This window comes from Alnus glutinosa, chromosome 7 (genome assembly GCF_958979055.1).
Source record: "Alnus glutinosa chromosome 7, dhAlnGlut1.1, whole genome shotgun sequence".
Lineage (NCBI taxonomy): Eukaryota > Viridiplantae > Streptophyta > Magnoliopsida > Fagales > Betulaceae > Alnus > Alnus glutinosa.
The window spans coordinates 11,904,802-11,931,207 of record NC_084892.1 but is presented as its reverse complement, the minus strand read 5'-3'; the positions used below and the strand labels follow the sequence as shown (position 1 = coordinate 11,931,207).

At 38.2% G+C, this 26,406-nt stretch overlaps 2 protein-coding genes across 2 annotated transcripts; both read right to left on the bottom strand.

Annotated features, from left to right (window-relative positions):
* Positions 1-656: 656 nt before the first annotated feature.
* LOC133872862 (transcription factor MYBC1) lies at positions 657-2,902 on the bottom strand. The gene is made up of 2 exons (XM_062310491.1): positions 1,535-2,902; positions 657-1,370 (listed from the first exon to the last, which is right to left on the bottom strand). The coding sequence occupies exon 1, from the start codon at positions 2,483-2,485 to the stop codon at positions 1,541-1,543; it is 945 nt and encodes a 314-aa protein (XP_062166475.1). The 5' UTR covers positions 2,486-2,902; the 3' UTR covers positions 657-1,370; positions 1,535-1,540.
* A 5,230-nt stretch (positions 2,903-8,132) lies between these two features.
* On the bottom strand, positions 8,133-25,766 carry LOC133873247 (calmodulin-interacting protein 111). The gene is given in 11 exon segments (XM_062310976.1): positions 8,133-8,836; positions 16,099-16,286; positions 16,369-16,559; positions 16,768-16,848; positions 17,075-17,501; positions 17,601-17,649; positions 17,773-17,813; positions 19,669-19,873; positions 21,586-22,478; positions 23,501-23,659; positions 25,228-25,766. Coding segments are annotated over 11 exon segments (2,586 nt in total). The 5' UTR covers positions 25,495-25,766; the 3' UTR covers positions 8,133-8,751.
* Positions 25,767-26,406: the final 640 nt, after the last annotated feature.

The following is a 26,406-nucleotide window of genomic DNA, read 5'->3' as shown; positions in this document are numbered from 1 at the left end:
TATGACAATCACCCAATCCTCATACAGAATTAAGAACTGAAATGGTACTTTATTCCAGATCGAGCCCTTCATAGTAAGGTGTTCAGTTTATTCATAGTTATCATTTCCAATATTGATAGGGGTTATCCACATTTTATTGATTAGAAATCAGATCAACATCATGAAGACAATATCCACTTGAACAAGTTCAATACATTATAAGGGTAAAAATAGTGGCTTGTGTGTTCCCCAACCTTTAGGGTGCTCCTCACTCTCGACTAATATCTCCGAACAGATATTTTTTTAAGGTAACCTCATGCCTATAATGTAGCAACAATTCTACAACTAACTAGACAGACAGAATAGCCCCAATAAAAAACCAGACAGATAGAATTAAAATGAATATAAAAGTCTCAAAATCTCCCTGTTCCCTTAGAATTTCATGTGTATCAGCAAAAGCAAGTAAAACACAATGTTGAACATTGCACAGTAAAAACAGATCTTGGTTCATACTCAAATGAATGCTTAAATAATGAAAATTTCCCATTCTATGCTACATGAGTGAAAACATTAGCAATTTGATGTAAGTTACATATGTTATTAATGGTTAACGAAGTCATTAAAAAAAAATTAAGCTAATTTCACGTTCTTTGAGCATTTAAATAAATTCAACGATGTAATAAAAATCAGAATTTTTTACGAGGTCCCCTTGGCACCAGGGGTTTTAAGTCTTCTATAGAGTCACATAATGTACAAGTAGAACTCATCCTCTACATAAAACTAGACTAAGAAACATGAGATAAGTCTTACACATAAGATATTCCTGGACATTTCCCATAAACTCAGTACCAGATGTGCCAACTACGGTTACCAACCCCATTTTTGGATTTCTAGAGAAACATAACACAACTTGCCAGCATTATTTATCCTCGCCTGCAAGCTCAATGTTTAGTCCATTTGATGCTTCAGCCATACCCGCCTTTAATGCCAATAAGAACCCTTTACCAGTGAGAAGACTCTGAAATGTAGAAAACCAGCCGATTCCCACACTTATATGGGATATATCAACCTCTAAGACATCCAGATTGACTCATTACCATGACACCATAATAGTTGCCGCCACTGACGAGCTCAGAAATGTAATTGCCCCCAGAGTGACATCATGATCAATATCTGTCACCAGAAAGCTCACAGAAGACATAGAGACCACCAGAAACAATGCGAATTATACATGTAGAAGTCCACAGAACTGAAAGACACCATAACTGACACCACCCACCAATGCTAACTTCATAATGGATAGTGAAAGACACCCAATTGGCAGCAGAAGCTTAATGAACCGAAATTATTGGAGCCAGAGATGTTCGGATTTCAACGGAAGGCCAAGACCACTAAGTATCACCAAGTTTAGTAAGAACAACTAACACAACAAATAACTAATAAGAAGTCTAAGCAGAACCAAAATCTGACAAGTACCACCAGACGCCAATATCACAATACCCAGAAACCGAATAATAAGAAAAACTAAGACGTTTAAGGAGACATTAACAATTACCCAAATTCAATCATCCCCAGTTGGAAAAAGTGTAAGAATCTTCCTCCCTCCTCTCCCATTAGCCGATTCCAAGTCCTCCACATACCCTGGTACCGGATTGTGCACTGGCGCCCCCATCCTATGCACCGTCTGCGACTGCCTACTCAGAAATGGATGCTCAAACTGCCCATTCGGCGGCGACCCAAAATGCCCCACCTGCCTGTGATACTGAGTCTGCAGCTGTGGGTGCGCGGCCACTGCTGCCACCGCCGCCATCTGCTGGTGCTGCTGCTGCAGAGCAACCGGCACGAACGGCAAGAAATGGTCCGAATTAGGTCGCCCCGGATGCAGGAAATGAGGCGGCACCGGCGAGCTCGCGAACAAATGGTCAGTGGCGGGATCCGTGGCTGCAGACAATCCACCGGCTCCACCACCGCCACCGGCGCCCCCGCTGCCGCCAGATAGCCCCTGCATTCGCTTGAGATATAGGCGGTACTTCTGCAAATGGCTGGCCACGTTCTCCCTGGTAAGCCCATCCACACTCATCAGCTGCATTATTGTCTTGGGGACCGCATTCTTGATCCCCAAGTGCGCGACGGCGTCCACAAACCGCTTGTGGAGCTGCGGCGTCCAAACGAGGCGCGGTCGCTTGAGGGTCCGCGCGGGCTCCTCGCCGGCGGCCCCAGAACCCAAGTCCGCCGAATCGGCAGCGAACTCAGCAGAGCTGGGGTGGGGAGGAGTGGTGGCGGATGCTGGCAAAGGATTGGAAGGAGGCGGCGGCGTCGGCGGCGGCGCTTGTTGCTGGGTTGGGGTATTATTGTTGTGGTTGTGGGCGTTGTTGGTTGGGTTCCGGATGTCAAAGGCCAAGGCAAGATCAGGTGTGATTAGGGTTTGGGAGAGGGGCATCAGCTCTTCAGGGGATGGCAGCTCTTCTTCCCATCTCGAGAACCAATTGGAGTCCTCTTCCCTCATATTACTTTAATACTTTGTCAACTGTTTCTCCTCCCTCTTTTGGTCCTCTATCCCTCTTGAGAGCTAATTCTTAAAAGCCTTGCTATACCACGAACGAACAATCAGAGACAACACTGGAAGAAGAAGAAGAAGAAGAACAAAAAGGAAAGACAACACAACACATGCAAACAAACAAACCAGTAAGAATCTAAAATATGGGTTTGGTCTGTCTCTATCAGGTTTGATGAGATCTTTTGTTCCTCTCTCCCACTCCAGAATTGGTTGTTACAGCGGAGAGAGAGAGAGAGGCGGTGGAGGAGGAGGAGGAGGAGAAGAGTGGAGAGAGGTTCGAGGTGGATCTTGTTTTCTTCTTTTCAGCTTTTATTAATGACTACTGCTGCTGATGCTTTTCTTATGATTTTTACGGGCTTTTCATTTTTCCGGGATTTGGGGGTCTTATACTTATTACTCTTGAGAGTGAGTGTTACAAGATCCGAAGATTTTTTTCCCTTTTTTTTTTTTTTTTTTTTTTTTAAAAAATTTTTTTTTTTTAATTTTTAAGATTTTGGCAGCGCGTGATGTCACGCTCACTCTGAACCAGATTGTGTGCCAGTGAAGGGTCTGCCTGCGCGCGCGCGTGTAGGCCTGCAGCGCGTGGAAGGCACGGTGATCGGAGAGAGAGTGGATATGGTTCATTATTACTATAAAAGATTGGTTTGTACGGGAAAAGAGATAGAGAGAGATGCAAAGTTTGGTGGGTTTGTGGGATTTGTTTGAGGTTGTTGCTGTTGATGTGGGGAATCAACTGAGCTGGTGTTTGGTTGTGAAGATAAGTTATTTTGGGTTTGGGTGGCAGCCTCTCTTTTTGCACAAGGACGAATAATGTGAGTTTTATGCCCTAATCTTATCACAATCCTACAATATTTAATTGGGGTTGACCCCAAATTAGGGATTCCCAACTTTATATGTAAATCTGAGTTTTTTTTTTTTTTTTTTGTAATATTTATGATCAGCAGACAAGTTGACGAATAAGTATTCCCCAAAGTGAAAAGGAGACAAAAGCCGAGAGAGAAGTAGTAGGAACAAGTGTTTGCATTGTTTCCAATAAATAAAAATAAATAAATAAAGCTTTGTGGGAAGAGGAATGCATTGCCTATTCCTATTCCTATTCCTCTCAAAGGGATAAGAATTGATGGATCACGTGATCACCATGTGGTCTTTGAGTTAAACCCCACCATTTTTGGCTTTGTTGGATGTTCATTCTTCTCATCTCTTCTGCTTTTGGATATTCCTCCGAATTAAGTCACCACCACTTTTTGTTAGTGAATGTAAAGCTTCAAAGGGATATATGAATTGTCTGTAATTTAATTTAATGAGAAAAATTAAATTTAGTGTATCCGTTTTTAATTTTGAGAATTAGATGTTTAGATTTTCTTCCAATTTCAAACAGATTCCTTCGTCAACCTATTATCCAATTAATTAATGACGTGCCATATTAGCCTATCAAACCAAGCAATTGATATTACATTACTCTCGTTTGATATCTCCAGTGTTGAATTTATTGATCGACGAAACGAGTTATTGCCTTTAAGGGTTCTTACCCGAGATGAGTTCTTGCCATTTCATCGTTACGGAGGAAACAAACAGACTTTAGTTGACAGAAAGGAAATGTACATTGATACGTTCAATCGAGTCCCGTTCTCTATTCCTATTGCTTTGGTTGGTCGTGTTGTTGCTGGTTTAGGGTACTCCGGCTAATATGACTATGTTGCTTCCTCTTACTAGTCATCATACCAATTAGTAGAGCGAGAGGAGTGGGAAAAGGACATACGAGTACGCAAAGGGAAGAGAGTTGGGACGGAGACGGATCCAAGCCAACGAGGTTACAAACGGTACAAACGAGTTGGAGAGCCTGTCGACGGTGACTTTGATTGCTATTTCCGCTCCAGGGGAGACTGCTTGCTTTCTCGATGGGAATTGGTAATCGCACATATGAGACTTCTTGCTTAACGCAAGGCTTGTTGCTACAGAGATTGAGAGAGAGAAGTGACCGACCTTCCCCTAACTGGTAATTGGAGCTACCCATTATTGGTGAGAGAAGGCTACCCCTCATAGAGATTGGTAGTTGCTCACAAAAAGTGGTGGCCGTCCAACCCTCTACGAGATGAGGTCTCCCTCTAGAGAGAGATGGTCACAGCTTAGTAAGGAGAAACTATCTTTTTCACTGAAGCCCTTTGTCAGGTCAACCTTCATAGAGATGGTGCCCTCTCACAAAGAGAGATGACCACACCTCACACGAGAGGGGCCACCATCCCTCATTTGGTCAGGAGTGACCCCTCTCACCAGAAGAGGACCATGCCCCTCGGTAATTATACAATTTATATAATTATTTTGAGACGCTACTACTATTCTTAGAAAATAATTGCCGATGAAAACAACTATAAATTTCTCGTTCTTTTATTTTTCCTGCAAATATAACATCATGTAGACAATATTTACCAGAGTACTATGCATAAACATACTGCATACATTGATAGTCACATAATTTCATCAACTCTTCGACTTACAACTTTAATTAAACACCATAACCATCTAATGACTACATTGGTCATGTCTACCTGTGGCGACCCGGACCTCATTACCTCAATAATAAAGGCCGAATCATCACAATAATATGTACTTATATACATTATATCATAAGCAATAAGTCATACTATGAACATGTCCTAATTAGAGTACTATAACTTGCAGCGGAAACATGTAGACATTATATATTACATAACACACATAGTTAGTGTAAACATCTATATTTTTAAACTTTTACATTGTGACAAATACATAACAAAAGAATGGTTATATAAAAGTGTCACATGCGACACAAGCCATAATGATGTACACACGACTAACACATGCTAGTCAAATACAAAAGCACGCGGCATCCCACGACCTCAATCGTAGTAACCCAAGTCTGAGGCTATAGGATCCTCATCAATACTCTCAGTACCTGCAACCAAAAAGATATATGCAATTGTAAGGTTACCACAATAACATAGGCGGGGATATATGAGTCCACAGTCTCAGTAAGTATAACATTCACTGACTTGAAAATAAAATGAGACGACTTTCAGTTTTCTACTACGAGTTGACAATAACATCTACATTTGATTAAACATTTATATAAAGGCATTTCGGAGCTAATGAAGTAGACATTGTAGACATGAAAATTCCTAAAGAGATATTATAACGTAGTTGTGAGTGTATGAGCATATTTCATCTCCCACTTAGAAACATACACATACAAATTCATTTAAGTCATAGCATTATTATTTATATCATATGACTTAGCTACATATAGATACATGCATCTCTTAATTCATAAGTGAAACACCAGCGTGCATATACGCATATCTAAGCAAGAAATCATTTGTAAATATTATATGCATCTAGTTGTAACAATATACATAGATTCCACGCCCCATCTAGGAACGTATGCATATTGAAACCTCTAGTATGAAAACCTTGATAAATCACATTACATAAGCATTAATAAGACTCTATGTCATGTATGCTTTTCCGTTCATTCTTTTCATTTCCATTTCCATCCTTTATATTGATGGATGTGACTTTCTCCCACCAGAGACTTTCTTCCTGCTTTTCCAACTCTTTTGTCAAACGGATGAGACTTTCTCCCAGTAGGAACTTTCTTCCTGCTTGTCCTTCATTTATATCATTTGTTTTAATTATATTATCCTTTTCACTCATTCTCATTCCCATGAACATGTCCATCATGTATGTTAAAACAACCATTTTTATTTTACTTCCATATCCATGCAACATTTAACAATAATTCATCAACACAATTCATAAAGCATATCTTATCACAAGTGAAACCATCGAAAGCATGCATAAAACAATTATCATTATAAAATATTCGGCCCAAATAAAAATTCATATCATGGTTTGAAAAAAATTTAAATTTTGTTTTTCTGACTCAATAAGTAATATACTTACTAAACATTAAAACATTAAATCATTAAACCATTAAAAATGTAGTATCATTTTCAGTAAGTAATATACTTACAAGTATCCTCTTTGACGTTTGAGAAAGACTCTCGACTAAACCCTCACTACATATAACTGTAACGCCACATTGTATGTCACAATTCACAATTCTACTTTAACTCTAGACAAGCCATAGTGCTTAATTTTCCTTAAGCACGAACTCCTATAACAACCCATAATACTCTAGCTTACTACCCATAAATGGATAAAACTAACACAGAAAAACTATAGGGTTAACACTTAAACCCCCAATTTATGACTTGGAAACATTTAGGGTTTAGTTCTTTACTTCACACAACCTTAGGAATCGAAGTTCCACTCCATGAAACTCCAACTCAAAGCTTTACCTAAACTTAGAAACTCCTAATGAACAAAAGCCCTAAAGAAATCATCAAATTTAAGTACTACATTTAAAAATGTAACTCAACATGCATAAAACTAGGATTTATAAATTTACCTCAAATCGATCAATGAAAACAGAGTTATAACACCGAAAATCACATTGCCGATATTAGATTTGGCTTTAAAAACTCTCTTAATTCGATTTTCTAAGGTTTGTCTCAAACCCTAGAGACAAGACAGAGAGAGAGAGAGAGAGAGATGAGCTTCCAATTCATATTTCAACTATTTATAATCTGATTTGTGGTATGTCGTTCGAAAGCCCCTCTCATAAAACCCCCCATAAATTTTCAAAAATCACCTATAGTTAGAACTCGAACTAGACCCTTAGTTACTCACCAATTTGAAATGATAAAACTCTATTTCGAACTGAACTCACAGCTATGCCCCAGTTTGAACTGAATTGGAACGAAGCTCTCTAGAATCATCCAATTCGAACCAACGTGAAACGTACTTGGAACAGACCTCTTGGCTTTGGTAACAAAACACCCACAGTTCGAACAAACTTAAAACAGAATTGGAATATAGCATTTTGGAGGACTCCCGTTCGAACTAACTTAGGACGAACAACTCGGGTAACATTTTTCTGCACCTTACAATGGGCTATTTGAACCGGAAACTTCCTAGTTCGAACCGTGTACTCAAAAACTGACTTTTTACTAAAATTTTCTAAATATTCTCTCATCCTATTAATTATAATTGTTTTACTTAATTTAATTAAAATAAACCCCTTAATTACCTCATGGGTGTTACACTACATCTCAAAATGTACCTCTAATTAAGCCAAAACTATACAATCAAGCACCATCATCACTCTCGCGTATTAATTACTCCGGCTGCTCGTACTTTGCATCCACATGCTCGGTTTCTGTAAAAAAACTCAAGAACCTAATTGCCGAAATTAAAAACCTTAGAATTAAGTTAAAATCCCATAAAAAATAAGGACTAAATTTGATTTATCCATGCTTAACTGGTAAGAGAAAGGTGTTGAGACAACGGTTGAAAAATGTGGAAAGAGAAAAACTCTTGGTGGGCGTTAATCATGCTGACCTGGCACCAACCGACGGAACAATTCTATGAGTACTCATCCATATACGAGAGCAGCAGCTATTTTTGACCTTTCTGTCTCTCATAGACCACTTAGACCACTTACTTCAACCAATGCTTTTGAGGTTTCAAGACCCAATTATATGCTGTATGAACCCAATTGAAACAAAATAATAACAATAAATAAATAATAAGTGTATAAAAATACAAAGAGCGACAATCACGAATTCATTAATCCAACCCGTTTTACCGTCCTGTTGAAAGCCAATTTCATACACACAAAATTCTCTGTGAGATAGATATTAGGTCATAATTTAGAAATTCCGATGATGGAGATTGAAGTCAGAGGATGCCTGCCAAGTGCTTTTCGGCCATCATGGTTTCCACAGCCGGTCAAACCCCATCGTGAAAAGCTCACAAGTTTCCAACGGGCTGCCCCCTCAAGCCCTCTTATGACACGTGTAATCCACAACTCCCCCCATTGCAAATTATCATAAGGGAATATCTGGGCCCCCATTAGAGAGTTCAGTCGGACTGCAATTGGACCTTCGTGCACAAAACTTTGATAACCACTTGTGTCCCCTCAGAATGCCATGCTCAAGTCTCTGCAAGACCCCAGCCTCATCAAAATGATGTGTTCTACTTGTATTCGACATTTCCTTTTGAAGCCCCAAACACTCCCAAGTCTTAACCGCCTCAAAAACCCTATCGAAATCGGACAAGGTGCAGTCTTCGATTAAAAGGACAGGAAGATCATCCTAAGCTGCACAAAAGTTGGTCTAAACACTTGAAGCAGCCTTTGGGGGTAAACGGGCTGCTGCTGGGAATTGATAAAGGAAGAGTGCAACAGATTTTATAAGGTTCCTGCTTCATCAAAGTTAAAAGAAAAAGAAAGAAAATTTATCAATTAGTAGTTGTAAATACCAATATATATAATTATACACTACTCACTACAGTGTCCTTTAACAGCTTATTATGATGCCTTTAGTATCTTTATACTGAAGCTAATAAGATAAGAACATATAGAAACTCCTTTGGAATACAGTGATAAGCATCGACCTCTTGAACCATTAATTTCTGTCAAACACATGGTGAAGTCTGCCTATATAGCACTGACACATTACAAGACATGGAACAAGAGGAAAGGCCATAATGCATGGAAGATCTGGGAATATTATGATATAATTAAGATGAGAGAACAATAAAGAAATGTGTACTTTTTTATGCATATGGTCATAAACTATTCTAAATAATAATCCTAAAATCTAATTTGATTAGGTGTCTTTGTCTGCCGCTTGTCAATAATGATAACAGGGGGTTTCTGGTAATTGAAACTCTTGTTCATGTCTAGGCTTTAGCATCCTTATATTTCATAAGCTATCAAATGAATCATGCTTCCAGTAATTGAAAATTCTCATTCATGTCTTGCATAGTTATAATATTTCATAACTAACGTAGCAGAAGACTAGGTAACTAATCAAAGAGCAATGTCTTTGATTCTGCAAGGAGAAACGTCTTCGTCTTCTACCCAAAAAAAAATAAAACAAACCCGCAAGGTAAAAGAAAGATAAAACTCCGTAGAGTATTTGAGAGAAAATTTTCTGATTTGATAATAATTCAATTGATCGAGTTTTACGTAATAAGCAAGCCTATTTATAGAAGAGAAATACTTATAGAGAAAGTAATCATAATCCTAATAGTCATAGTAAACCTTATTCTAGTAACAATAATAAACCTTATTCTAGTAGTAAAAGTATATCTAATCCTAATAAGGAAAAGAAATAAATAAAGCAAATCTAATCATAGTAAGTAAAGAAAATAAAGTCCCAATCCTAAAAGGAGAGATATAAAGCTTTTAGGGACCGCACATCAAAGGGACCTTCTAGGAACCTTCTAAGAATTCACGTGCTACATCAGTCTCCCCTTCTTTAAAAGAACTCGTCCTCGAGTTAAGTTCCGAGTTCTCTAGTGGAAAATATTCAAAAATGTCTGTCACATTGAATGTTGAAGATACTGCCAAGTCCTCGGGAAGATTAACGACATATGCATTATCATTAATCTTTTTAAGTATTTTGCATGGACCGTACTTCTTATTCCTCAGCTTTCCAGAAACACCAGTTGGTAGTCGCCCCTTGCGTATATACACCATCACAAGATCTCCTTCTCGAAAAATCTTCGATCGCCGATCCTTGTCTACTGCCGTCTTGTACTTATCATAGGATTTTTCTAGATGCTGACGAACTCCCTCTTGGGTAGCTTTCACCCGTTCTGCTAAATGCTCCGCTGCCACACTTGCTTCCGGTAATTTAGGTAAAGCTGCAAGATCTACTGCAAGTCTCGGAGTTCTGCCTGTCCATCTATCTGCGGATGACTCGTGCTACTGAAGTTCAATGCTATATCGAACCGCCTCCATAGTGTTCACCAAAAGTGAGACAAGAACTTAGTGTCTCGATCGGAAGTGATAGACTTTGGGACTCCTGCAATCGAACCACCTCTCGGAAGAATAGATTGGCCACTTAAACAACATCAGATGTCTCCTTGCAAGAAACAAAGTGAGCCATTTTGGAAATCCATCAACAATTACCATTATAGAATCTGCTTCTCGTTGGGTTCTCGGGAGACCCAATACAAAATCCATAGATACATCTTCCCACGGTGCTTCCGGTATTGGTAGAGGCATGTATAATCTCGTGTTTTGGGTTTGCCCCTTGGTAACCTGACAAGTCTTGCATCATCGGACAAAATTACCTACTTCTTTCTTCAGTTGCGGCCAGTAATACCGTCCCTCTACCAGAGCAATAGTCTTGTCTCTTCCTAGATGACCACCCAAGCCTCCAGCATATAATTCTCGGATTATTTGTTCCCGTAAGGAACTCCTCGGAATGCACAACCGATTCCCACGAAATAAATACCCCTCCTGAATGTGTATCTCGGAAACTGGTTGCCCCACCTTGCAACGCTTCTAGGTCTCACCAAAATCTTCATCTTCCTCATATAACTCCTTTAGGCACTCAAATCCAGTCCCTTCAGCTTTCATGGTGATCAGTATGGTGATCAGTAGGGTAGCTCGGCGGCTTAAAGCGTCAACTACACGATTCAATTTTCCCGACTTATGCTTGAGAGAAAAAGTGAACCGTTGGATATAAGAAACCCATCGAGCATGCATCCGATTCAGATTCTTTTGACTATTGATGAATTTTAATGCTTGATGGTCGGTATAGAGGACAAACTCTCGTTGGATCAGGTAGTGCTCCCACACTTTGAGGGCTCTTAAGACAGCATAAAGCTCCAACTCATATGTTGACCACTTTTGTTTTGCTTCTCCGAGCTTTTCACTAAAAAATTCCACAGGCTTCCCTTCTTGAGATAACACAGCTCCTATCCCGACGATTGAGGCATCACACTCAACTTCAAACAGCTTGTCAAAGTTGGGTAAGGCAAGTACAGGTGCCGTGCATAGTTTTTCTTTGATGATTGAGAAACTTCGCTCAGCTTTGTCACCCTAGTTGAATTTTCCTTTCTTCATACACTCGGTGATTGGTGCTACAATACTGCTAAAATTCTGAACGAACCTTCTATAGAAAGTTGCTAACCCATGAAAACTTCTTACTTCTCCCACTGTCTTGGGCGTAGGCCATTCTCAGATGGCTCCACCTTCTCTTCATCCACTCGGATTCCATCGGCACTGACTACAAATCCGAGGAAGAGTAATTGATCCATCATGAAACTACTCTTCTTTAAGTTGATAAACAACTTATTTTCACGGAGGACCTCCAACACTTTCCTCACGTGATCCATGTGATTTACCGGGTTGCGACTATAGATAAGAATATCATCAAAATAGACAACGACAAAATTTCCGATAAAAGGTTTCAGTACCTGATTCATGAGTCGCAAGAAAGTGCTTGGTGCATTTGAAAGACCAAAAGGCATCACCATCCACTCGTAAAGCCCCTCTTTAGTCTTGAACATAATTTTCCATTCATCTCCTGATCGTATACGGATTTGGTAATATCCACTCCTCAAGTCAATCTTTGAAAAAATCTTAGCCCTAGATAGCATATCAAACATGTCACTTATTTGGGGAATAGGAAATCGATACTTGGCCGTGATCTTGTTTATTGTCCGGCTATCCACACACATTCGCTAACTTCCATCTTTCTTCGGTACAAGTAGGGCCGATACTGCGCATGGATTCATACTCTCTCGCAAGTGTCCCTTCCGAATTAACCCTTCTACCTGCTCTTGCAAAATAGCATTCTCCTTCGGGCTCATTCGATAATGTGGCAAGTTCGGGAGACTTGCTCCCGGCACTAAGTCAATATAGTGTTGGATATCTCTCATGGGCGGCAGTCCTTCGAGCATCTCTTCAGGCATGATGTCTCGAAATTCTTCTAATATCGGTTGCATTATCTCGAGAACTTCTTGTGAAATGGAGCCTAGAGTTCCCTCGGTCACCAATGCTATGATGTCTCGAGCCTCTTTAACTTCTTCTATAAATTTTGAACTAGTGAATAGAAGGACCGGCTTACCCTTGAAATGAGTTGAATTTTTGACTTCTTGTAAGGGTTCAAATGTTATCTTCCAGACCATCCTGAAAGATAGTGTAAACGTTAGCCCTTCCCTGCTGCTGGGCATCCATGTCAAACTGCCATGGTCTTCCCAAGATTAAGTGACATGCGTCCATCTCCACTACATCACACAAAATAGAATCCGAGTAATGCTTACCGATTGAAAATGTGAAATGACATCTCTTGATTACTAGTCCCTCGGTTCCCCGCTTGATCCATCCGATCTTGTATGGGGCTGGGTGCTTCTCAGTTTTCAAACCCAACTTCAAAACCATCTCCTTAGACACTACATTCTCCCCACTACCACCATCAATAATCACATCACATACCCTTTGGTTGACTGTGCAGCGAGTACGAAAAATCTTATACCTTTGAGATTGATCCTCTTGCCTCAGAGTCAAGAGTAAACGTTGAATTACTAAGGATCGGGAAAGTGGGATTCCCTCATCAGCGTCAGCCAACTCCTCTTCCTCATACTTGGGTGTATCATCATCTCTATGCTTGGATCCTTCTTCTAGCTCGGGTTCAATCAAGTTTACCATCTACCTCCGGGGACATTGATGTGACCTATGTCTTGGTTGGTTGCATTTGAAACACTTGTCTAGACCGGGCCGCGCATACGGATTGTTGGCTGGTTGTTTCGGGATATTTGAACTGCTGCTAGATCCTTTTCCCGTGGAAGTCACTGGTTGACTTGGTGTGACCATTGGGACTAGAGGTTGCTTTCCCCGACCTTGTGTTGGTCTCGTTGAATCGCTCAGGTTTCACTCCCAAGTTGGTGCTCTAGGCCTCTCCAATTGCTTCTCCGCTCGGGTTGCCAAACTAACTGCCTCATTCAAAGTAAATACAAGGTGCATAGAGACCTTATCTTGTATTGCCACACGCAGTCCGCCAATAAACCTTGCAACTTGTTGATCTTCTGTCTCCATGAAATCATTTCGGGCAGATAGGCGATGAAATCATCAACATACGCCTGGATGGTTCGACCTCCTTGTCGACACTCTTGGTATTGTTGGAATACTCGTTGCTCAACGTCCGGTGGTAAAAACCGTGCTTTGAGTACCCGCTTCATCTTCAACCAAGAAGTTACAGGTCTCTTCCCTTGTCGGGTTCGGGAAATCTGTAATTTCTCCCACCAAGCAGAAGCTCCTCCCTTGAACTTGTATGCCACTAATTTCACCTTGCGATCCTCGCGAATACTCATATAATCAAAGAACCTCTCTACCTCCATCACCCAACCTAAGAAATCTTCAATTTGAAGATGCCCGTTGAATGACGGGAGATCAATCTTCATTCGGTATTCATGGGATTCCTCCCTACTGTGATCCTGACGTCTAGGTTGCTCTCCATAAGCATCTCGGTAGCCAGCGCCTTCATAGACATTCCCCATATGGCCACCTCTACCGCACTCATAACCTCTGAAGCCTGCGCCGCCACGACCGGCGCCCCTATGTCCTTCACCCCATCGATCTACTCCAACATGTTCTGTCCGAACACTCCTTCCGCGAAGTCTTCATCATCACTGAGATCCTCATAGACCGGTGGTCGGTTTATGGGTGCAAGTCTTTGGTGAAGAATAGGCCTCACTCGAATCCCATTGTCATCATGGGCATCATTGTCCCTATGATTATGATTAGGACCCATGTGCATGCGCTCCATCTTCTCCCGTATCTGGTGCATCTCCTGTCGTATCTCATGTTGCATTGTTTGTTGGATCTGCTGTAATTCTTGGAATTCGGCTCTCCAAGGAGCCTCCCTGTCACGAACATCGTCGTTAAGGGAATTGTCACCGTTGCACTGATTGTCATGATCAGGATAAAGCCTGCTCTGATACCAACTGACGTAGCGGAAGACTAGGTAACTAATCAAAGAGTAGCGTCTTTGATTCTGCAAGGAGAAGCGCCTTCGTCTTCTACCCAAAAAAAAAAATAAAACAAGCCCGCAGGGTAAAAGAAAGATAAAACTCCGCAGAATATTTGAGAGAAAATTCACTGATTTGATAATAATTCAATTGATTGAGTTTTACATAATAAGCAAGCCTATTTATAAAAGAGAAATACTTGTAGAAAAAGTAATCATAATCCTAATAGTAATAGTAAACCTTATTCTAGTAACAGTAGTAAACCTTATTCTAGTAGTAAAAGTAAATCTAATCCTAATAAGGAAAAGAAATAAATAAAGCAAATCTAATCCTAGTAAGTAAAGAAAATAAAGTCCTAATCCTAAAAGGAAAGAAATAAAGCTTCTAGGGACCGCACATCAAAGGGACCTTCTAGGAACCTTCTAGGAATTCACGTGCTACATCAATAACCCTAGGTTTTATTACAAGAATCATGTAATCCTAATTCCACCAAATTCAACAAATATTTTATTGATGCAAATGAATAAACCACGAAGAACTGCTTATCTACTCACCTTAGCAACAAAGCCATACTATTTTTGTTGGACTATCATTTCCTCAATCCAACTTTTCTGAACGATTTTGACACATCAGTCAACTATGTGACCAATGCATTGATTCATATGGGTGAGGACTTTAGTACTTCAAACATTTATCAAATGACTCTAGCCTTGGAGAGCAGATTGATAATTGGCATTTCTTATTCTCATGTAACCTAGCCAGCTAGATTTGACAAAATGATCACATGGTTCTCATGATAAAGCCATCTTTAGAAACATTTGATAATATCTATACTAGTACACCTATCGTAAAAGATAATAAACTCGGAACATAAGAACATATTGCTGAACTATTATTGGCTACAAACTTGTTCCCTTGAGAGAGAGAGAGAGACTTCATGTAACTACCCAGGGTAAAGCGCTAGACACATCTGCGCTATCAGTCCAAAAGGACTAGTTAATTTTGAGTTTTCTTAGAATTATTTATAAAGCTCAGTTTTAACTAATAACTAGGCAATGTGAGACTTAGCACTCATGACTATCTTTATAAACCACTCACTCTATGTGGGCTGCTCATCTTCTCAATATGGGACCGGGGTGTTACAAACTCCCCTTCTTAAACTCCTGACGTCCTCGTTAAGGCCACGTCATGCAGTGCTCCAGTACCACATGACCTAACGTTACTAGACGGCTCTAATACCATTTGTAACGACCCAAAAAAAAAAGTGCTAGTCACATCTACTTTATCACCCCAAAATGACCAGTTAGTTTGGAGTTTCCTTAGAATTCCTTATAAAGTCCAGTTTCACCTAATAACTAGGCAATGTGGAACTTAGCACTCATAACTATCTTTATAAACCACATATTCTATGTGGGCTACACATCTTCCCAATATGGGACCGAGGTGCTACAAATAGCCATAAGTGCTAAGTTCCACATTGCCTAGTTATAAGGTAAAACTGGGCTTTATAAGGAATTTTAAGAAAACTCCAAATTAACTAGTCTTTTTGGGAGTGATAGCGCAGATGTAGCTAGCGCTTTTCCTTGGATCGTTACGCTTCAACTCAATCAAGTCACATATTAAATTCCACCTTACTAACCAAAATAACAATATTAATTGAGAAAAATGAAGTAGCCTGGGAAGAAATGTTTTACCAGATGGGAAACCAGTTTGATTTACTAGAATACTGCTGAAATACTCATTCATGTTCTGTTGCAGTAGAACAAACAAGCCTTTGAAATTTTGCAGATAGCTCTTCACAAGAGTGAATTTCCGATGGTTGTACTTGTCTAATTGCAGTCCTTAAATGTTGCATTGTTACTTCTGAAGCATCAAGGCACTCCTGGTTGGAAAAAAAAAAAATATCAATCAATCAACAATTTCAAAAGACAAAGCCATCTAATCATGAAATGAACTCAAGAAACCTCAATAGCTGCAACAGCTGCCTCCCGGCAGATCAAGGATATATCAGCCCCAGTGAAGCCTTCTGTGAGACTAGCCAGCTCCATTATGTTGATGTCAGAACTACATGAAATTTTGCATAAATGGATGCGGAATATCTCTTCTCGGTCTGTGTTATTTGGAGGCCCCACATATAGCAGCCGGTCAAAGCGTCCTGTACAAATTTCTTATCAATTTTTAGGAACGTTACCAAGTTTCTAGGAGAGGGAGTGGTAAGAGATTGGCAACAACAACTACCTGGTGTATGGGTGTGGGTCGAGGGGTTGTCGGGTGTGGATGTGTGTGTGTGTGTGTGTGTGTGAGAGAGAGAGAGAGATAGAGAGAGAGAGAGAGAGAGAGAGAGAGAGAGAGCGGAGGAGAACCTGGTCTTAAAAGGGCAGGATCAATCTTGTCTGGTCGGTTTGTAGCAGCAATAACAGTAACATCAACTCTTTGATACAAACCTAAAATCAACAAAAGATTTGCTTTTGAGAGAGAGAGAGAGAGAGAGAGAGCTTGGTTTAATCTTAGAGAACAATAAATGTCAACATCTAAAAGATGTTGAAGATTAAATCTCCCAAACTGTTAGTTACTTTCATCTTAAGAAATAAAGTACCATGTCTAAAACATAAGCCATGTGAAAAGAAAGCTTCTATTGGCAGGGTTTAATACTCCAAATTTAGCACTAACCATCCGGTTCAACAAGAAGTTGACTCATAACCCTATCAGAAACTGAAACCCCATCACTTTCCTTCCCACGGATGACAGCAAGACCATCAATTTCGTCAAAAAATATAATTGATGGGGCATTGGACCTTGCCTTTGCGAATAGTGATCTTACAGCCTTCTCAGATTCACCAACCCATTTACTGAAAAGTTCAGGACCCTTCACGGAAAGGAAATTCAATCCTGCTTCAGAGGCCACTGCACGTGCCATTAGGGTTTTGCTGCAACCAGGAGGACCAAACATCAAAATCCCTGTTGGGGGACGAGTCCCAATACGCTTGAATGCATCCTGGTGTTTTTGAGGCCACTCCACAGCTTCCATTAATTGAGTTTTAACCTCACTTTGGCCGCCAACATCTTCCCAATTGACCTTTGGAACCTCAAGTATTACCTAGAAATGAATAAACAAGATGAGAGTTGATAAATTAGATCAAGTAGCATATTCTTGTCTGTACTATTCATCAAATTCGCAATAAAAAAAGCTCTTCACCTCCATCTTTACGAGCAGGGGCAATGGCATCCAACTCATCGATGAATACCTGTAATAAGAAAATCCCAGTTAGCCATCTGAAACCCAGAGTCAACAATATCACAATGTAAGGCAAAATCTTGGTAACTTTAATTGAATGCAATCGACTTGATACACCTTTTTTTTTTTTTGCCTTTGCACTGCATCATCATCGTCAGCAATAACACTAATTTTCTACCAAAGTTTCACAAATTCAAATTCAATTTCACACAAATTTCACCAAATTAAAATGATGACAAAAAAAAAAAAACTCTGATACAATGCTCCCAGATCCAAGATCTTTCCCACCCAAAAATGAAAACCCTAATTCCAAATTTATTCCTTCTTTCAATTCTTCCAAATAAGGGTCTCCAATCAAACATTAACAAGTCTGATTCAAAAACCAACCCTTTGATTTAATAATCAAGGGATTTGATTAGCTACAGTCATGCTGTTTATAGGAAGAAATTGTGCAAGATGGAGCTCTAGCTGAAGCTTCTCAGGAAGAAGCCCCTCCCTGCGTGAACCCGAATCTTGCCCCAATGCCTAAATCAAGGGATTTTGGTCCCTCTTTGCAGCCATCACCAGTGCCTCCTTCTATGTCCACACAGGCCCTAGTGACCCCAAGTCTCCATCTCCTTCCTCTGTATTGCAAAGCTGAACCTCATCATCATTGCCAACACTTTGGCAACAATGTTGCGCAACTCTCTTGACCATAGAAATAATCTTCAATTGCTAAAAAACTAAAAGAGCAACAAGATTCCATGAATTAAAAAAAATAAATAAATAAAAGCAATTACATAAGTCCATTGAGTGAACTCCATGCTCCAACATTGCAAGACATAGGTGTGAGAGAGGCGGGAGCAAGCTACTCGGAGAGGCGGAACAAGAGGGCTTGGCCATTCTCGAGGATCTAGGTGGGGGAATTAGTTGGTAGGATTGGGCATTTGGTTTGGGCTTGGACTTCCATGAATGGGCACACACTATTTTGGTACGTGGCTTGAACCCAATTAACAATCCCTATAGTAAATTTAACAGAAAGGGATGAAAGTGTTGGATTAGAACAATTGGATACTGAAGGGAATATGACTAGAAAAACACAAAGCCAAGGAAGTGTTATTAGAATCAACCAAAACCATAGATCTTTTAGCGCCTTGAAAATATACAATCAAGATAATGTAAGATGTTTTTCCTTTATCAAGTTAACTGTAAATTTTTTTCTAAATCAGCTCCTAGAAAAGAAGCATAGTCTCCAACTCTCCACCAAAAAGGCATGTTAAAAAAGAATGAGTCATAACTTACAGTTGACACTTATCTTCTTCTTTTTTTTTTCTTTTTTTCTTTTTTTTTTTCTTTTTATGAATAATAATCTATTAGAAGAATTAAGCAAAACTCTCGTACACAAAAAGTATACAAGAAAAGCAACCACCCCATTGTGGTTGAAAATCTAAAAAGTTAACAAGATTAAAAATTAGGAACATAAGTTACAGCCTAATCTAAAAGAGATCTCAAGAAGGATTTTAATCATAGCACATTAGACTCACAATCCTCAAAAAGACGCTGATTTCTTTCTCTCCAAATGCTCCACATTAGTAAAGAAGATATAACTTTCCAAACGGCCTCTTTGGAATGTCCCCGCCCTAGAATCTTTTACCAGTGAAGCAGCTCTTGGATATTGCTAGGCATGACCCACGAGACTCCAAATAAGATGAGAAACAAGTGTCATATCTCGCTTGTAAACTCACAATGGATGAGGAGGTGGTTTACAGTCGACACTTATATTATTGTCTCGACATAAAACAGATCTTAAGCTATAGTTCTATGATCCATCTGATTAGAGTTCACTGGAAATAAAATGCCTGTGGTTACACTTCACACATAAAAAACTTGAAACTGTAATCCATTTGAAATTGCTACGTTCTACAATTAATTGTTTTTGTGGTCACCACTATATCCATCAGTACTTCAACCACAGAACAGCAATAATCCCTCAAAAATAAGGCACAGATCTGAAAGAGAAATTTAACATTTTGGAGTGAAGAAATCTAACCATGGCAGGTGCTGTTTGGCTTGCTGACTCAAAAACTTCAAGCAAAGCTTTCTAACTTTCTCCATAAAATTTACTCACAATTTCAGGTCCATTCACAGAGAAAAATCTGACACCAGAATCACGGGCACACAGACGAGCTAAAGAAGTCTTACCCGTGCCAGGAGAGCCATGCAGAAGCACTCCCTTTGTAGTTCGTAAACCGAAACTAAAACAGTTACATAGGTGATCAGCAATTAATACCGAATTGTGGACCATAAAAACAGCTGCATTAAGTATGCAATTAAAGGAAGAAAAGAACTTGAAAACATAGAATTAAATAGTTCATAGCCATAGGAAGAGAATCAGAAATAATTACAACAATGAGTAAGAGACCGTCGGCAACAATTATGTGCAATGCGTTGATATCCATATTTACTCGTAAAAGCAATTACATATCCGACTATACCTAAGATTGCCCATAGTTCAGCTAAACGAAGTGCATGGGTATTATGAAATACGTACTCCATATTAGGATCTGTACAAAGGTTAACAACAAACTTGGATGCAGAAAGTACAAGCAATCTATGCCAGTTGAGATTTAGGTCATTAACTCAATTAATTAAAAAATACAAGGTTACAATATTAACAAATTCAATAATATGATAGCTGAAGATTATCATGGGCAAGTGAATGATCAAAAAAGTGGATATGGACTTCTATCTGCAACTTAAGAAGAAGGCTTCATGGGACAGTGAAACTTCTATGGAATATCAAAATGTAAACCCGACTTCTCATATTAAATTTAGCTGTCATTTAGGAACAAAAAGGCTCTAGAAATCCTTGAATGGCACACCTGCCTTCTCATATTAAATTTAGCTGCCACTTAAGGACATAAAAGCTCTAGAAAATCCTTGAACAATTCGTCTAAGCTCATAATTTCATGGTTGAAGAAAGCCATGGTAAGAAAGCTTGAAGTAAAGTTCTAGACAAACATATATGAGGAGCTTGGACCATCATAATAGATTCATTGCACGTTAGAGTACTTTTTATATGTACTTCACATTTTCAAAGTATCAATTTATAAAATATACAGGCGATAAAAAAAATATTTTCTTAACCAAGCCTTGTAGTAGAGGATACTATGATCACTTTGCCATTCAGCCAAATTAGCAACTCCCCTTAGACTAATGTTTCGCATTCATGTTAAGTGTTAATCAAACAGATTATTAACTTATTCTTTTCTCTTTGTTTTCAGGACTAAACATTAATAACCTCATATGATCACAATGATGTTTAAACTATGGCAGCACATGATATCAAAAATTGAAAAATTGCAATGATAAGAAAAATTGATTCTCAAATCTATTTAAAGGATCTTCTATTTGGTTTTTTTTTTGGCACGGGGGCTAGAATTTTTTGGCTAGGTAGTAAGGCTTGATAATACACCTGTGTAATAATTGGTACGTGACACAGGCACACAGACAAACTTTTGAGGTCACTCCAGATTTTATTCATTGGTAATTTCCTGAAGTGGTTTCCAGGTTGAACTGGAATTGATCGACTAACTAAGTCGAAGCATATTTCTTTGTTGAAAGGGAGGAAAAGCATATTACTAGACCTATATGCATGTCTAATTGTTTTGGACATAAGTGCTTACAACTCTTTTAATAACTACAAAATACTAAATATTTTGCAATTTCACCTTTTATGAACTGTACTATCTACACAATCTGATATGTCCACATGTATCCATCTGTAGAGAACATTTTCTTTAAGTTGATCAATCAATTTCAAAATAATAATAATAACAACAAAGCAACCCCAAAGAAAAGGCAATACTCCAAAAGTCTAGTACAGCTTAGCATGATGTCAAAAAGAAGAAAGTCAATGCTAAATTCCTGAACAAATAAATAAGAGAAAATATTTTATATGGCATACCTCGACAAAGTGTCCTTCACTGATGAGGAGATTATTATATCTTTCAAAATTGCATATTCTTTTGAAAGACCACCCAACTTCAAAGTATTGTCCACCACATTAGCTTTAACATCCTTATATTCAAGTTCAACACCTGAAAAACCTCCTTTTTGAGAAGTTTCAGACACCATATTTGATGGAAAATACAGACAGACTTCTGCATCATGGTTTACAACAAAAGCATGGTTCACATGGTCCACCAGTTCAGGATCTTTGAAGAGCAAATGATGACTTTTCTCATTCGAAAAATTATGGCTGCTACTCTTTGCTGACAATTGTTTAGCATCTATCACGCGAAAAATTAAAAGCTCAGAATGTGTCGGGATGGCAACAAAATTTCCACAGAACAGATTACGAGAAAGCAACCACAAACTAACACATGTACGCAGAATTTTCTTGGCACTTTTATCCCCTAATAGCTCCCTAATATCAAATGAATCAATAGATGGACTGTTTGGATTTGGTAAACATGATACTGAATTTTCGCATACTGGTGAAGTTGTGTGACTAGTGCTAGAAGAGCTAAGTTTTGACTGATACAATGGAGTTTTAGGGGTTAAAACCATTCCAATTTCAAATGGATCATGAGGTTTCTCTGCAGGGAAGTTAATGGAAGACAACATATTACTTGGCACTGTTGATTTATTCTACGAAAGAGCCAGCTCTAGATGCAATTCCTTGCAGTTGTATACAGCAAAAGAGCCAACTCTGGTGCCATTTGGTGTGTCATGTCCATTTACAGGACTGGATGGGAATTGGCTCTGTATAGGGTAAACAAACACAACACTGCCTGAAGTAGGACAACCCATGGTGTAGGAAAGGTTGGCAGACAATCGCACTTCATTCCTCAAAACCTGGGAAAGTTAAAAAAATCAAGAAAAAAGGGAGTCTTAGTAATAAGATAGACCCCAATCTCTGTTTGACATTATGTATCAAGATCCAACAACATAATAGATGCAAAATTAAGCAACTCCAAAATTTACCAATAAACCAAGACAAACACAAACATCAATTGATGACATGGGGAGAATGAAAGAACATTTTTTTTTAAGACACATACATCGCATCTCTTTATGTTCTAACAGCTGCTTTGGACCATATTCAAATAGTCCATTCTATTTCTAGAAGGCATGCCAACCCTCATAGGGCATATCAAACGTACAATATCTAATGGAATTTTCTTAAATTATAACATCATTAAGCCAAGTGCCCTTCCCTGACCTTTTAAAGAAACAGCCCAAGAAAAAACAGCAACCCAGGCTTTTGAGGCAATGCTCTCCTTATTTAACACATTTCCTCAAATTGCAACAACTTTAAATCTTCTGGAAGTTGCAACAGAGAAAAGGAAAAACAAACAATAACAGTTTACTTCTGGAAAGTTCATCCTGTTGCTCAGAATATCACCTGCATTAATCCTAGACCGAGGTTTTCGCAACTGAAATCTAAATTCCAACCTCCCAAAGGCTGCAAATCTGCTTTCAACTAACCAAATCAATGCTACAGTAAATTATTAACGCCAAATGTGACGGTTAGATTGTGCAAATCCAAATTGCAAGAATGCCACAGTGCTACAGTGCAGCAAGAATCCCAAGTGCAAGAATGCTATTAAGGTTTCATGAACCAGCTCAACCAGTACAACAATTGAAGACTTGAAGCATTTAACAATGGCATGACGGAAAAAAATTAGTCTCACACAACTATTCTGCAGAATACAGAGTTTGTGCAAGGACAGTGTTTAGGCACACAAATACCAAATGTTCCCAATTTTATCCTATTTATAAATGCATTTGCTTCCCTTTTTCTCTTGAAATATTTTTCTGGTTTTCATATAACAATTACGGTCTTGAAATCAAAACAACTGAATTACCATTCAAACCTTACTAGAAGGAAAAACTGTTGCAAGAGCAAAGTAACTCCCCACTTCATTAGCCATCTTCTCTACTGTATCAATCCCAAAATATGCAGCACATTCATCTGCTAATGAGCTGAGTGGGAAGCTTGATGAAAAGTTCTTCATTGAAGAAGCAAGTGACACCTGACAAAAGGATTAAGATTATAAAAAATTAAAAATTAAAAGAAAAAAGAAAAAGGATGAGTATGCAATCACATATTCCCTTTTGTGGGACTCTCTATTACAAGTTACTTTAGGATTATAACATGACAAATTGATGCAGGAGAAAATTAGGCATAAGATTTGAAGATTATTTTTTGAATAAGATCAGCACAAGAATGGAAGGAATCATACAAAATATTTGAAGATTATTTTTAGAACAATATATTTTACCTTCTCTACAAGTATTTTGCTTTGTCTCCAAGTTTAGGGTTATTTTTGTATTTTAATTTCTTTCTTTTTTCTCCAAGTATTCTTCTTGGAAAGTAGTCAAACTTTGCCTATATAAAAGCAGATCTCTATTATTTTGGAATGAATTTTTAAAGTATCAATTAAATTTCAATCTTTCATAATTATTTCTTTATCTGCTTATTTGGGACAATTAGGGTCTTTCTCTCCCCTATTTGTTATTTTCTCTCTTTCTGAATTCTCTTTTCTGCTATCATACGTTGTCAGAACAATTATAGTTCTGCCCCGCATCACAAATCCAACAAAACATACAAGTTAATTTGTTTGATTTATAGAGGCTTATAAGTTTCTACAACGACTGAAATGCTATTACAGTAACAAAAGAAAAAGAAACAGAACATGAAAAAGAGCGACAATTAAAAGCACTCAAGCAAACATATCCATAAAGGATATCAAACTGATGTAACGCTAATCAATGAAGAAGCAACCTCTTGAGAACTGGATATCACAAAGGAAAAGGGCAATAGTATTTTAAGCTAAGAGCTTTAGCTTTCAAGTTCAAACGGAGCGAGACAAGGAGATCATAGAGACAAAGTGCAAAATAAACAGGTGAAAAAGGGACTAGATTAGAGACAAAACGAAAAATAAAAAATGACAGATATAAACAGCAAAAGGGACTAGATTAGGACATTAAAATACCATTATTTACATACTAACAAGTGGCATAAACAAGTAAGCTCAGCTTATGAGCTATGATTTCTAGGCAAAGACACATTGTCATGCTGAAACAGACAGGGTTTGTTAAACACTCTAAAAAATATTTACATCTGAGATATCAATGCAAAGACAAGGCATCTAAAAGATAAGGACAGACAGAAATTTCCTACAAATTGGGTTAGAGAAATTTTCTTCCAACCCAGTTTCTGAAAGTGACATCAGTCCCTTAGCATGTAATAACATGTGCTTCTTACAGCTTTCTTTTTAATAGGTTTAGTTAAAAAATGGCTTTTCATATGTTGAAGGGACACATGTCACTCTTAAGAACCAAGTTGGAGGAATTTCTCCATCCCAGTAGGCAGGAAATTTCTGGCCAAAAGATAATGGTGTAATGTATCTTTGCAGTTTATCAGGAAAAGCAACCATAATTCTTTACAAACTGTGCACTTGATCTGTTTTATTATGTTGGGTTCAATACAAACAAACCTAACCAATTATTCAAATTCCAGTAGAAATATTGAGACATGGAATTAAAAAAAAAAAAAAAAAAAAAAAAAAAAAAAAAAAAAAAAAAGGGAGTGAACTACCGATATGATGGAACCAGGGGCGAGGGAAAACATGGGACTCTCTGAAAGCCAAATTTTACAGCCTTGGAGGTCGCGCTCGACATCAGCAACTTTTCCAATAATAGCAGATTTGGCGATCAGAGCAGGATATTTGCTAGAAGCTTCTTCAAGAGCGCGCAAAAGATCCTCTTCACTGGATTCAAAATCTGGTGTCCGAGGAGATGCAGACTGGTCACCGTTGAACAGCATCGAATTTGCCTTCGAATGCTTCTTTGTCTTGGGCGGCATCTTTTCCCTTTATAAACTTTGATGCCTACTGAAATTGCAGAACCTCAATCTCAGACGTGAGAGCTTCTGGACTCACATTGATTAATCAAATAATTCATAATTGGCTGCCTATCAAACACTTTCACCTACATTTTTCGATAGCGAAGAATTGGGAAAACTCATTTACAACGCAATTGCTTCAAAATATGCAAAACCCTACTCCTCCTGTAGGGTTTTAGTTAAGGAACTAGGGAAAACTTTTCATGATTTTTTTTTAAGGAATGAAATGCTTGAAATTCTAGATTTTTGTGAATATAACTAAACTAATGTTTTGAAATGATTAAGAAATCTAATAGAATTTTGGAAAAGATGAGATTCTTATATTTGGTTTATTCTTAGGCATTGTACAATAATTATTTATTCTTATCAAAATATCCTTATATTTCTTCTCTCTTCAAGTGCAAAGAGTTGTTTTATACAAAAGTAATTAAAAATTAAATAAAAAACTGTATATAAATCGTGGTTTTTCTTTTATTTCCCAAAATATAAACTGTACAGTACCCTTGGATTTATTTTCTTTATTTTTTTTTTTATCTCTAACCAAATAAAACCTATTCATTTATATTTTTGTGAAATAAAATAGTTACTCACTTTTATATATAGATTTTAGAAATGGTCACAATCAATTTATTTAAAGTAGAATTAATTAATTCTAAAATAGAATTAGCTCAAAATTTTAATTGGTTTTATTAAAGCCACTCATAATTAAGTTTTAGCCTTTTAATAAAAAAAACATGTGTTCAGTATTTTTAGGTATAGAATTGAGAGTTTTTTAGTCGGCCGATGGAGAGAGTTTAAGGTTTGGGGATTGAGAAAACCTAAGGATTACGAGGATGTTTAGCGCATTTATTAAAAAATAAATGGATGGGTATT

Bases quoted from the DNA above. Each gene is read 5' to 3' on its own strand.
- LOC133872862 (XM_062310491.1), bottom strand. From the start codon at position 2,485: ATGAGGGAAGAGGACTCCAATTGGTTCTCGAGATGGGAAGAAGAGCTG.